The sequence below is a fragment of the Pygocentrus nattereri genome, chromosome 1 (assembly GCF_015220715.1).
Source record: "Pygocentrus nattereri isolate fPygNat1 chromosome 1, fPygNat1.pri, whole genome shotgun sequence".
Classification (NCBI taxonomy): domain Eukaryota; kingdom Metazoa; phylum Chordata; class Actinopteri; order Characiformes; family Serrasalmidae; genus Pygocentrus; species Pygocentrus nattereri.
In genome coordinates this window covers 18,821,113-18,835,464 of record NC_051211.1, presented here as the reverse complement: position 1 = coordinate 18,835,464, position 14,352 = coordinate 18,821,113, and the positions used below count along the sequence as shown (strand labels likewise).

Genomic DNA, 14,352 nt, shown 5'->3' with positions numbered 1-14,352 from the left:
AAAAATACGACGCAGGAGACCTTTATGTCTCTTAAGTTCCCAAATGCTTACACAGTGTTGTTAAAAGAAGAGGTGATGAAACACAGTGGTAACCGTTTTTGGATTGTGTTGTTGGCATCAAATTCAAAATGTGCATACATTAAAAAAAAGTATATATATATATATATATATATATATATATATATATATATATATATATATAGTAAAAACAGTACAAACACAAGATATGTAATGTTTATGTAATGTTTAATTTTATCAACTTTATTGCCTATGCTCATTGTAATACCTACAAATGCCTTCCAAAAACTTGGGACGTATTAAATAGGGGATGTTGGTGTATAAAATGAGCATCCAGCATTCAACTTTGTGGATGTGTGACCACATGAGATCACCACATGAGTTTGGGAATGCAAACTGTCATGGTAGGTGAGGAGGGAGAGGCTTTCTAGACATCTTATTTCAACATGATAAGGCAACAAAACATTCTTCATGTTTTACATCAAAATGGCTTCATAATCAGAGTATGCAGGTCTAGACTGGTCTGCAGGCATTCCAGAACTGGCTCCTATAATAAAAGGTGGTGCATTATTAAGCTCAAAATATGACAAGGGATCAAACAGTTGATTGGTTCCAGGAACAGTCCTTTGAGTGGTTCCAGGAACCTGGGTTTCCTGCAGAGTGTTCTGGGTAATGGAGTTCATGTTAGAAGACTGATTCCTAGTACTGTCCAAGGGTGTGACACATACACTATATTGCCAAAAGTATTTGCTCGTCTGCCTTGAGACACGTATGAAATTGAAGGACATCCCATTCTTAATCCATGGGGTTTAATATGATGTCAGCCCACCCTTTGCAGCTATAACATCTTCAACCTTTCTGGGAAGGCTTTTCACAAGGGTTAGGAGTGTATTTATGGGAATTTTTGACCATTCTTCCAGAAGCGCATTTGTGAGGTCAGACAATGATGTTGAATGAGAAGGCGTGGCTCACAGTCCACTCTAATTAATCCCATAGGTGTTCTATCAGGTTGAGGTCAGGACTCTGTGCAGGCCAGACAAGCTCTTCCACATCAAACTTGCTCATCCATGTCTTTATGGACCTTGCTTTGTGCACTAGTGCGCAGTCATGTTGGAACAGGAAGAGGCCGTCCCCAAACTGTTCCCACAAAGTTGAGAGCAGGAAATCATCCAAAATCTCTTGGTCTGGTCTTAAAAGTTCCTTTCACTGTAACTAATGGGCCGAGCCCAGTTCCTGAAAAACAGCAGAGAATGGGCAAGAAAACATAGCCTTGTCTGACTCCAGGTTTCACATGGAACCACTTACTTTGTAGCCTATCATGTCACACACAGCACTGGTTGTTGGTGTACATGTCTCTCAGGATTTTGATGACTTTTAATGAAAATCCATATGCTATTAGAATCTTCCAAAGCGAGGGGTGGTGGATTCTTAGAGTCCTTGGGAAGGATGCTTGAAAGTGCTCCTCCTGGAGACTCTATTGTCCTACTGGGGGACTTCAACGCTCACGTGGGCAATGACAGTGAGACCTGGAGGGGTGTGATTGGGAGGAATGGCCTCTCTGATCTGAACCCGAGTGGTGTTCAGTTTTTGGACTTCTGTGCAAACCACAGTTCGTCCATCACAAACACCATGTTTGAACAGAAGGATGTCCATAATTGCACATGGCACCAGGACACCCTAGGCCGCAGTTCAATGATTAACTTTGTAGTGGTGTCATCGGACTTGCGGCCATGTGTTTTGGACACTTGGGTAAATAGAGGAGCTGAGCTGTCAACTGATCACCACCTGGTGGTGAGTTGGATCAGGTGATGGGGGAAGATGCCGGTCAGACCAGGCAAACCCAAACCTATAGTGAGGGTTTGTTGGGAATGTCTGGCAGAAGAACCTGTCAAATTGATCTTCAGTTCACACCTCTGTCAGAACTTTGACCAATTATCGGGGGAGGTGAGGGACATTGACTCAGAATGGGCCATGTTCCGCTCCTCCATTGTTGAAGCGGCTGACTGTGGCTGTGGCCGCAAGGTAGTTGGGGCCTGTAGGGGCGGTAATCCTCGAACCCGGTGGTGGACACCCCAAGTGAGAGACACCGTCAAGCTGAAGAAGGAGTCCTACCGGGAATGGTTGGTCATGGGACACCAGAGCCAGCTAGCAGGTATCGACAGGCCAAGCGATCTATGGCTTCAGTCGTTGCCAAGGCAAAAACCTGTGTGTGGGAGGAGTTTGGTGAGGCCTTGGAAAGTCACTTTAAGTCGGCTCTGAAAAGATTCTGGCAAACCGTCAGACAACTCAGAAGGGGAAAGCAGTGTGCCACTAGCACTGTATATAGTGGAAATGGTGTGCTGTTGACTTTGACTGAAGACGTCATTTGAGCGGTGGAAGGAATACTTTGAGGACCTTCTCAATCCCACCAACATGTTCTCCAGTGAGGAGGCTGAGTCTGGGGACACAGGAATAGGCTTGTCCATTATTGAGGCCAAAGTTGCTAAGGAAGTTAAAAAGCTCCTTGGTGGCAAGGCTCCAGGGGTGGAAGAGATCCGTCCAGAGTTCCTCAAAGCTCTGGATGTTGTGGGGCTGTCTTGGCTGACACACCTTTTCAACATTGCATGGACATCGGGGACGGTGCTACTGGATTGGCAGACTGGGGTGGTGGTGCCTCTTTTTAAAAAGCGGGAACGGAGGGTGTGTTCCAATTACAGGTGAATCACACTCCTCAGCCTCCCTGGTAAGGTCTATGCAGGGGTACTGGAGAAGAGAGTCCGGCTTACAGTCGAACCTCAGATTCAGGAGGAGCAGTGCGGGTTCCGCCCTGGTTGTGGAACATTGGACCAACTCTTCACCCTCTCCAGGATTCTGGAGGGTTCATCGGAGTTTGCCCAACCAGTCCACATGTGCTTTGTGGATTTGGAGAAGGCATTCGGCTGTGTTCCCCAGGGTATTCTGTGGGAGGTGCTTTGGGAGTACAGGGTACATGGCTCTTTGCTACGAGCCATTCAGGCCATGTACAAACAAAGCAGGAGTTTGGTTTGCATGGCCGGCAGTAAGTCAGACTCGTTCCCAGTGAAAGTTGGACTCAGTTGTTGCCATTTGGTGCCATTTGTCACCGATTCTATTCATAATTTTCATGAGAGAATTTCTAGGCACAGTCAGGGGATGGAGAGTGTCCGGTTTGGTGACCGCAAGGACACATCGTTGCTGTTTGCAGATGATGTGGTTCTATTGGGGACATCAGGCCATGAACTTCACCTTTCGTGGGATCGGTTTGCAGCCGAGTGTGAAGCGGCCGGGATGAGAATAAGTACCTCCAAATCTGAGGCCATGGTTCTCAAGTGGAAAAGGGTGGAGAGCCCTCTCTGGGTCGGGATAAGCTCTTGCCTCAAGTGGAGGCAAGTTAAGTATCTCGGGGTATTGTTCATGAGTGATGGTAAAAGGGAGCGGGAGATTGACAGACGGATTGGTACTGGGTCAGCAGTGATGCGGGCTCTTTACCGGTCTGTTGTGGCAAAGATAGAGCTGAGCCATAAGGCAAGGCTCTCGATTTACCGGTCGATCTACATTCCCACCCTCACCTATCTCATCCTTTGTAACAGGACTCTACACAAGATCTTCCCTGGTACTGATCCTAGGTTGATGCCCCTCCAATTGCCACAAACTGACAGATCACCCCTCTTCAGTAGCTTTACAACGATGCCTTTCCTTCATGTTTCTGGGACTCTGCCTTCCTCCCACACTTTTAAAAGTTTAAAAGTTCACCTTCAGTATGTCTGCAGTGATTCTGTGTTTACCAGGTGCCATATTTCCCTTGGTCTGTCTGATGGCTTCTTCTGTCTTTTGCTGGGTGATTCGCCAGTTTCATTTCTATGTGGAAACCTTTGTCTTTTATCTCTGCTTCTTTCTCCAGGTCTGGTCTGCTCAGTGTCTCTTTTAAGTGCACTCACTAAGGCAGTAGCTGTATAAAAAGTGCTTTACATTATTCAAAAATATAAAACATAAAATAATGTGAAATTTAATGCTTTGCATCCATTACTGTTTATTACTGCATACATTACTGCTTATTAACAGAAATAAGACAAAGTACTGATAAAAAAATCAATGGCTGTAACATATTCAAATTAAGAAGATGAATACATAAAGAAAGGTATCATTTCAACTGATTGCTAAATTTAAGATATTCAGTTTAGTGGTTCAGGGTGTCTTACAATTGTCTGATTGTCTAACCAAATGGCACAAATCTGGGATAATGAAAAGTTCAATGATCTACCCTGTACAGGTTCACCAAAAAGCCCTGAGGCCTTGCGGATTGTTCTGCTGGGGAAGACCGGAGTTGGAAAGAGTGCAACAGGAAACACCATCCTGGGGAAAGAGGACGTGTTTAAGGAAGATATTGGTGGATCAGTTACTGTTGTGTGTCAGAAAGAGTCAGCTGACATAAATGGGAGGCAGATCACTGTGGTTGACACTCCAGGACTGTTTGATACTAATGTTCCTAATGTGGAGGTCACTAAAGAAATCACTAAATGCATCTCCATGGCAGCACCAGGTCCACATGTGTTCCTGCTGGTGCTGAGCATCGGGCAGCGCTTCACCCAAGAGGAGCAAGACACAGTGAATATGATCAAGGATACATTTGGTGAAAAATGTAAAATGTACACTATAGTGGTCTTCAGTAAAGGAGATTTTCTAAAGGGAAACACCATTGAACAGTACATAGAAAAGTCTGGACCAAACTTGAAGAGATTTCTGTTTGACTTTGGTAACAGATATCATGTGCTCAACAACAGTAATAAAAGCAGCTCCACCCAGGTCACTGATCTACTGGAGAAGATCAACTCCATGGTGACAGTAAATAGGGGGAGCTGCTACACTAATGACATGTTCCAGCAGGTAGAGAAAGCTCTACAAGAAGAACAGGAGAGAATACTGAAGGAGAGAGAGGAGGAGATAGAAAGAGAGAAAGAAAGACTGAAAGCCAAATATGAAGCTGAAATGGAGAGAATGAGAATAGAGATACAGAAAGAAAAAGAAAAACAAGAAGCAGAAGGGAGAAGAAGAGAGAAAGAATTTAAAGAAAAAGAACTAGAGATAAAGAGAGAGATGACCGAAAGGGAAAGGATACAAAGAGAAGATGTAACGAAAAGAAGAGAAGAAGATGAGAAAAAGATGCAAGAGTGGATGGCTGAGATTCACAGAGAAAAAGAGGAGAATAGACAACGGTGGGAGAAACAAAGAGAAGAAGATCAGAGAAGGAGAGATCAAGAGGAAGAGGAAAGAAGAAAGAAAGAAGAAGAATGGAAGAAGAAACAGAAAGAAGAAAGAGAGAACTTTGAGAAAGAAAGAGAAGACATGGAGAAGAAAGTAAGAGAAGAACTAATGAAATTACAGCAGGACTATAAACAGAAGGCAGAAGAGGAGGAGAAAAGACGAAAGGAACTGGAAGAGAAAATCCAGCATGCGGAGGAAAGTAAAAAGAAGGAGCTACAAGAGCTGCAGTTAACTCAGCAGAGAGAGTGGATAAAGAGGATGGATGAGGAGGAGAAGAGGAGAGAAAAACAACAGAAGTATTGGGAGAAAACAATTGCATCAATGGAGGAAACCTGGACTTTACAGCAGATTAGAAAGCAAAGACAACATGAATGGGAAAAAGAAAAGGAAATTGAGGAAAAAGATTTAAAAGTAAAGGAGAGAAAAGAGAAAGAAGAACATGAGAGGAAAATAATTGAAAATGAGGCAAATGAAAAAATAAGACAGATGAAGGAACAACTAGAGGCACAAAGAGAGAAAGAGGAGGTAGAAAGAAACAAAAAAGAAGAACAACTCAGAAAGGAAATGGAGGGACAGCTACAGAAGCAGTTGGAGTCTTTTCGAAAAGAGAGAGAGGAAGAAGAGATTATACGGACTGAAGTTGAAAGGAGAAACCTTGAATTCATTATAGAGATTCACACCAGAGAGATAGAGAATCTCAAAACACACGTTGAAGTAATAGCAAGAAAACAGGCAGAGGAGGAGTTTCATGCCAAACTTGATGAAAAGGTAAAAGAGGCAAGAGACAAAGGATTTGTAGAGGGTTGTGCAGAGGTAGAGGCAGAAAGAACAGCACTGGGCAGAAGAGTAGATCGATTTGTTCATACTGTTTGTAAAAGTTAAAAAGAAAAAATGTTAAATTTGTTTACTTTCCAACTGAAGCTTCCCTGAAAATAATTTTGGAGTCTGTTTGACTTTGCATGACCACAATCTTCATGACCGATACTAAATGTTATTTTTATATACAATGAGCTGTATTCAACATCTCACTGCATTATATCCAGTTGAAATTTCCTTCTAATTAAAAATACAAATCCACAATATCTTCAGTAAAGCAAATGGGATACACTTATCACAATAGTGATAATACTGCCATAGTGAAACATGTAAAATGTTAGACATTATTGTATATATATATATATATGTAGAGAGAGAGAGAGAGAGAGAGAGAGAGTGGTATGCAAAAGTTTCATTCAACCAAATCATTGGTTGTTTGGATCAGCAATTTCAGTTAAATATAGTGTATAGCAGACAAAAACAGTGATATTTGAGAAGTGAAATGAAGTTTATAGGATTTACAGAAAGTGTGCATTAGGCAGAGTGGCGTGGTGGGTAGCACTGTCGCCTCACAGCGAGGAGGGCCTGGGTTCGATTCCCTGGCCTGGCGACCGGGGTCCTCTCTGTGTGGAGTTTGCATGTTCCCCCCGTGTCTGCGTGGGTTTCCTCCAGGTTCTCCGGTTTCCTCCCACAGTCCAAAGACATGCAGTCAGGTCGATTGGATGTGCTAAATTGCCCCTAGGTGTGAGTGTGTGAGTGACTGTCTGTGTCTGTCTGTCTGCCCTGCGATGGACTGGCGACCCATCCAGGGTGTATCCTGCATTCCGCCTGAAGACTGCTGGGATAGGCTCCAGCACCCCCTGCGACCCTGACGGAGAAGCGGCTTAGAAAATGGATGGATGGACAATTAGGCAGGTGCATAAGTTTGGGCACCCTTGTTGTTTTATTGATTTGAATACCTTTAACACTAAGTATTGGAACACAAAATTTGTTTTGTAAGCTCAGTGACCCTTGACCTACATACACAGGTGAATCCAATTATGAGAAAGGGTTAAGGTGGCCAACTGCAAGTGTTTCTCCTCTTTGCATCTTCTCTGAAGAGTGGCAACATGGGAGCCTCAAAACAACCCTCAAATGACCTGAAAACAAAGAATGTTCAACATCATGGTTTAGGGGAAGGATACAAAAAGCTATCTCAGAGATTTCAACTGTCAGTTTCCACTGTGAGGAACGTAGTGAGGAAATGGAAGACCACAGGCACAGTTCTAGTTAAGGCCCGAAGTGGCAGGCCAAGAAAAATCTGAGATTGGCAAAGGTGAAGGATGGTGAGAACAGCCATAGTCAACCCACAGACCAGTTCCAAAGACCTACAACATCATCGTGCAGATGGTGTCACTGTGCATCATTCAACTATTCAGCACACTTTGCACTTTTGCAAGAGAGGCTGTATGGGAGAGTAATGCAGAAGAATCCTTTTCTGTGCACACGCCACAGAGTCACTTGATGTATGCTAGAACACATTTTGACAAGCCAACTTCATTTTGGAATAAGGTGCTGTGGACTGATGAAACTAAAAAGAGTTATTTGGACATAACAAGGGGCGGTATGCATGGCAGAAAAAGAACACAACTTTCCAAAAGAAACACTTGCTACCCACAGTAAATTTGGTGGTGGTTCCATCATGCTCTGGGGCTATGTGGCCAGTGCAGGTACTGGGAATCTTGTTAAAGTTGAGGGTCGCATGGATTCCAGTCAATATCAGCAGATTCTTGAGAACAATGTTCAAGGATCAGTGAAAAAGTTGAAGTTGCACCGGGGCTGGATACTTCAACAAGACAATGACCCTAAACACTGCTCAAAATCTACTAAGGTATTCATGCAGAGGAAGAAGTACAATGTTCTGGAATGGCCATCGCAGTCCCCAGATCTGAATATTATTGAAAATCTGTGGCGTGATTTAAAGCGGGTTGTCCATGCTCGGCCAGCTTCAAACCCGACTGAACTGGAGATGTTTTGTAAAGAAGAATGGTCCAAAATACCTTCAACCAGAATCCAGACTCTCATTGGAAGCTATAGGAAGCGTTTAGAGGCTATTATTTCTGCAAAGGAGGATCTACTAAATATTGAAATAATTTTTCTGTTGGGGTGCCCAAACTTATGCACCTGCCTAATTTTATTTAAATAATTATTGCACACTTTCTGTAAATCCTATAAACTTCATTTCACTTCTCAAATATCACTTCGTCTTCGTGTTTGTCTGCTATATGATATATTTAAGTGAAATTGCTGATCTGATCTGAACAACCACTGATTGATAAAGGCAAATCATGAAAATGATCAGGGGTGCCCAAACTTTTGCATACCGCTGTACATATATATATATATATATTTATGGCAGTATTATCACTATTGTAATAAGTATATCCCATCATGTGACCATTTGCTTTACTGAAGATATCATGGATTTGTATTTTTAATTAGAAGGAAATTTCAACTGGATATAATGCAGTGAGATGTTGAATACAGCTCATTGTATGTGTAGTACTGATAAAATGTGCCATTGCTTTGTCTTTGCACAAAAATATGTAAATCATGACATTTTTGCTATTATGTTCATATACTGCAACTCCCAATTTAAATCACTGTGTTCCATATCATCATCATCAAAAAGTATCAACGTTGTATTGTCTCTTCTACTGATGTATTAGTGACTGAAGAATATCATTATTTTGAGTCTCTGCGTGGCCTGTAGTATCTACAGACAACTCCAGAATTATTTGTATCCCATAAAAAAACAATCCTATAAAAATAAATAACTGTAGATAACTAAATAACTAAAGAATTTCAAACCCTTCAGAAATCCAGGGGACTCCTGAAGTCTGTATAGTGATCTTTATTGTTGCGCGCAGGTACCAGACACCTAGCCAACCCGTAAGACATTGGTCTAACACAGTTGTTTCTATAAAGAGCCAAAATCATGGCATATGCCATGAACATACTTGGAATCGACAAAAACATTTGCTTTTAAACCTTTAGCAAGCACACAGGCACAAGTTAGTGCTACCAGTTCTGCCTGTTTTGTGGAATAATGATCGCAATCTGCTGGTAGCCATTTCTTCATACTTGCAACAGCTAAACCTAGGGCACTGCATAACACAGGTTTAAGAGAGATGAAATGTAGAGAAAGAAAGCTCTTAAACGATCATAAGTTAGCTGAAACTCTCTCTGCTTTTCTGATTTTAGTTAGATCGCATAGTGGATAAGCAGATTTTCACGTAAGCCTTAATTTAAGGTTGTCAGTAATTGCACAACCACACAAAAGACTGCAGTTGTGCTAATGTATCAGGTCATAAATGACACATACTGTGGCACAACAGTCAGGCAAAACTAACTCCTGAGCCTGTAAAACCAGCAGTCCAAAATAGTGAACAGAGGATTGATTAAGCTTTTTCTCATGATGCTTTGTCCTAATGAATGCAGGTATTCTAAAAAAGCAAACATGTTCAATCTTTAGTTAGTCAAAGTCTCCATGAAATTTGGACCCATTCAGGCATAAAAATAAAACTTTGCCCCATGAGCACTAAATGCCACCATGACAACACAGGACATCCATGAAACTTGCACAGACCCCAGTACAGGTCAGCGCTACTTTGGCCTTTTTTAAATACAGCTTCAATTGTAACTCAACCCTGAGCTGTCCAGGTAGTTAGTCCCAGTCACTGTATCAGAGTTATTTTAAATCAACCTGTCCTTACGTTTATGCTTCCACAGGCCTATTTTGCCTTGGAGGCAGCATGCATTAAGACATGCACTATGAGTTTGCCAGAATGGCATACAGTATGTAGCTTCTCATCTAGGGACCATATTTTATCTGAATATACAGGCACTTTCTTTTGATATTATTTTTCCAAACTAGATGAGTCTATAGGTTTATATAACTGTTCATCCACTCTGACAATGAAAACATTATCAGACCACCATCAGGTGCCACCCTACCACCCCTCTGTGTGGTATCTAATTTTCCTGCCTTGGGCTTACGGTAACAGGCCACGATACAGGCCTAAACACACTACCGCGGTCTTCCCCTCCGTTCTGTCAGTGAGAGGAGGATAACCTTACTGGAAATTAGGGTTTGCTTCAAAATGGGCACTCACCTACAGCGTTGAGATCAAATGGCCTATCCGGGTCACGGCACCATTGTAGAATTTCAAACCCTTCGGAAATCCAGGGGACTCCTGATATCTGTTCAGTGATCTTGTTGCGCACAGGGACCAGACACCTAGCCAGCCCGTAAGACATTGGGCTAACACAGTTATATAGCTGGACTGATGGCAAGACCCAGGTCATACAGGACTGTAACTGTAGCACAAGTAACTGGTGTGACAAACATGACCATATAGGGTTAAACAAGAATAGACAGACGAATGTTCTAAATACAGTCACAGTACAGGCACACACAATACAGAATATGTAACACAGATATAGGACAATGCAAAACAATAAATTCCTTCATAACGCATATAATGATTCAAGTATTCCTTGTTTGGAGAAATTACTCACCATTTATCTAATAGAAATCATTCCAACTAGAGTGTTTAAGGATAATAATTTATTTCAAAAACAGATTTCTGCTTGTGTCCACACTGAGCATATAGTCCCCACATACAGTGAGGAAGATAGTGAGACAGGCAAAGAGGATCCCAGAAACCCAGATCTGCATAAGGTTTTAAAATTTCAAAATCCACTTTTAGATACTCCATCACCAGAAGCTTTTTGGAAGAGTTCCATGAAAGAATGTCATTCAGAGTATAAAGAAAATTGTGTGATGTGGTCAGATGAATTTTAACTTTTGGTCATGCACACTATTGCTACATTCAGTGACAAAAAACTGCATAGAATGAAAAGCACCTGGTATCCACTATCAAATATGAAGGTTGATCATTGGTTGTAAAAATCAGTTTCATAATTGTACTAAATCTGTCTTGACCATATCAACAAGATAATGACCCCAAACACATAACAAAATCCACACAGACGTTTGCCAGAACACATAGTACGTTTTATAATGGCTCTCTTAGTTTTCAGACTTGATGCCAGTTAAAAAAGACCTGTAGTGTGTATTGAAGAGGGCAGTCCACAAGACCCAAGAATATCAAGAACTGATAATGTATTCTCTAACCTTGTTAAGCATAACAATAATCAGCTCAGTTCTGTTATTCCCCCCTAATGTCACTAAAGCAAGCCAGAAGTAAATTTCACTGGTTTACTTTAAAATATTGAACATATGGGTACATTTTCATGAAAGGTGCCAATAATTCTGTAGTTGCCTGCATGACATATTAACACATTTGGCTGTCTGAACAAAACCATTTTTCATTTTTTGTTTGAAAATGCCTTTTACATTATGTCAAAAATTCTTTTCCTTTTTCTGTGAAATTATAGCTTTAGAGACAGAAGTTTTTGTTCTGTTCAGTTTCCTTTGTATTTTTATATTTGTCCTTTACTGTCATACATGTGACATATGGCAATTTATGTGCATATACACTCACCAGCCACTTTATTAGGTATACCTAGAAAAAGGTTGGACCCCCTTTTGCTTTCAGAACTGCCTGCCTTAATTCTTCGTGACACACTTTCAACAAGGTATTGGAAACATTCCTCCAAGATTTTGATTGGTTATTTGAGTTACTGTTGCCTTTCTATCATCTCAAACCAGTCTGTCCATTCTCCTCAGACCTCTCACATCAACAAGGCATTTTCGTCCACACAACTGTCGCTCACTGGATATTTTCTCTTTTTCGGACCGTTCTCTGTAAACCCTAGAGATGGTTGTGCGTGAAAATCCCAGTAGATCAGCAGTTTCTGAAATACTCAGACCAGCCCGTCTTGCACCAACAAACATGCCTCGTTCAAAGTCAGTTAAACCTTTCTTCCCCATTCTGATGCTCAGTCTGCACTTCAGCAAGTTGTCTTGACCACCTCTACATGCCTAAATGCATTGAGTTGCAGCCATGTAACTGGCTGATTAGCTATTTGTGTTAACAAGCAACTGAAAGGTGTACCTAATAAAATGGCTGGTGAGTGTATGTTGGCCATATACCAAAATATATCAGGCACACACCAAAAAACATTATATATAAACAGAAAAGATGATTGAGTATATGTTGCTAATGTTTTACAGTGGATTAAAGACTGAAATTAAACACTGTTGAACATTTATTTTTTATTTGTTTTTGCCTGATTGGAATTCTGCCATTTTGCAATTCAAGGTCACACTAAGTTGCCCCTTTTGTGATTCCTGTGGAATCATTTGATTGTAGTATCTGTGAAAAGAATAGAGGCACTCTGACAATTCCTGTTGTTATTAATCTACTCTTTTCTGTTAATAATGTGTTTGTCAGTAATGCTGTATCTTTCATTTAATATGTAAAGAATGCAATTTAATCTACAATTAGTAGATTTTATTTGGTTTGTGTCAAACTCCCATTTTGAACAATTAAATGCACAACTCCAGAATTGGATTTGGTGACTCTGGAGGTCCAGGCAAAAGACAGGAGTATGGCCCCTGGATGCACATTTTAAAAATTAGTTGAGGATCTGGACTCATATGTGGCTCATTTGTCTACACTGCAAAAAAGCTGTTCAGGCAAATCATCTTAAATCTAATAGATATATTTAATATTTCTCATTTTGAGATTCTGGTAAACATTAATGGATTACTAATTTCACGACGAGTCATTTTGTAAAGTGAAATTATCTCACTATAATGACAAATGATTTTGCTTGTTTTAGGAAATAATGCCTTATACATAACAAACATGAGCATTATGTGTAGTTTGCCTGTGCAGTTACCTTTGAGTAATAAACAATTTTTAAATTTTTAAAAATGTTTTAAATTTAAAAAAATTTTTTTGGATAACTTCATTTGACCTCTCAACTCCCAGAAAATTACTTTAGTTGCCTTGTCATCACAAAATAACATGGCATAGTCCATTAGAACTGTGTGTAGGAAGGAAGGTGCTGCATTGTTATTACTGAAAAGAATTGCTACAATCACAAATACCAGCTATTTTCAGCTATATACACCAAAAGGATTCTTCATGCTTGACATAGTAACAGTAGAAGTACCCTCTTTGGTGCTATATAGAAGCAGTTTTATTTTTATATGTCTATTTTTATAGTTACATTTTTATATGTCTATGTGGAACTGCATACAACACATTCTTCATCAATCTGAGGAACCGTCAACACATGAAATGGTTCAATATAGAATTCATGGTTCTAAATAGAACCGTTGCCTTTACTTAAAAAAAACTTAAATAGCCAAATTTCTAAGTGTATAACATTATAAACATCACAACAGCAGTATATCTAATTTGGCTCAAGGGGGTCCTTCCTTTGCTTAGTGCACAGGCCGCTGCTGTAGTAAGCGCAACAATAAAATGTAGTCACATTTTATTGTTACTATAATTGAACAAAATAGTACTAAGTACTTACCAATCTGAACTACATGGAAGGATGAACTCTGTGCAGCCAACAATAAAAAAGGCTTCATTCTACACAGATAGCTCAATTCAACATGTTGATACGTCAAATGAATAGAACACAAATGTATTTAAGATTTATATTGTTTGCATAGCATAACTTCTCAAAATCTCCCAAAACACATTTACCTTTTTAAAGATATCTTTGTCAGTATGCCTTTTAGTGATGTTCACAGCAAGCCTGATAGTGATTGCACAGATACATGAAGTAAATGTCATGGATAGCACTCTGAATAGAACGAGACAGTGCACTTTTATTTTTGAGTATTAGAAGGGAATAAAAGCTACATGGACAAGATCTGATCAATATGTTTTGTCAACATATCCAAATTAATGTAGGCCAGGTTTACCCAAACCAACATTTTTTTGTGTTTCATTGATGACTCCTTGGTGCCAGTCTGGGTCTGCCTGTGGAACTCCTGGATTGGCCCATACCTATCATGGTCATAGATGGTTGTTCCTAAGATGCTTGTGCTGCTATTCCACCGCTCGCATGCGATCACTCCAGTTTGTGGATGGTGGAGCGGAGGGATGCCAAACTGTTTGAGTGCTACGGTGTCTGTGTGTCCTTCTGGTTTTCTCCCCTAAGCTGTTAGTCAGATCTGCCAGAGTCATTAGCCACACTCTGGAAATGTTCACATTCCCTGTTTTACATACACCTGAACAGAACAAAATTAATTCCATCTCCCTACCCATTCCAAGTAAACGACTGCGC

General features: G+C 40.6%; 2 protein-coding genes across 7 annotated transcripts in view; both read left to right on the top strand.

Annotated features, from left to right (window-relative positions):
- The window catches only part of LOC108438299, a 250,795-nt gene that overhangs the window by 39,855 nt on the left and 196,588 nt on the right, over positions 1-14,352 (top strand). The gene's annotated exons all lie outside the window — the stretch shown is intronic.
- LOC119264148 (vicilin-like seed storage protein At2g18540) lies at positions 5,187-6,301 on the top strand. Its single transcript, XM_037541898.1, has one exon. It carries the CDS (start codon positions 5,188-5,190, stop codon positions 6,157-6,159), a length of 972 nt encoding a protein of 323 aa, XP_037397795.1. The 5' UTR covers position 5,187; the 3' UTR covers positions 6,160-6,301.

Excerpts from the sequence above, each read along its gene's own strand:
- LOC119264148 (XM_037541898.1), top strand. The coding sequence starts at position 5,188 with ATGGCTGAGATTCACAGAGAAAAAGAGGAGAATAGACAACGGTGGGAG.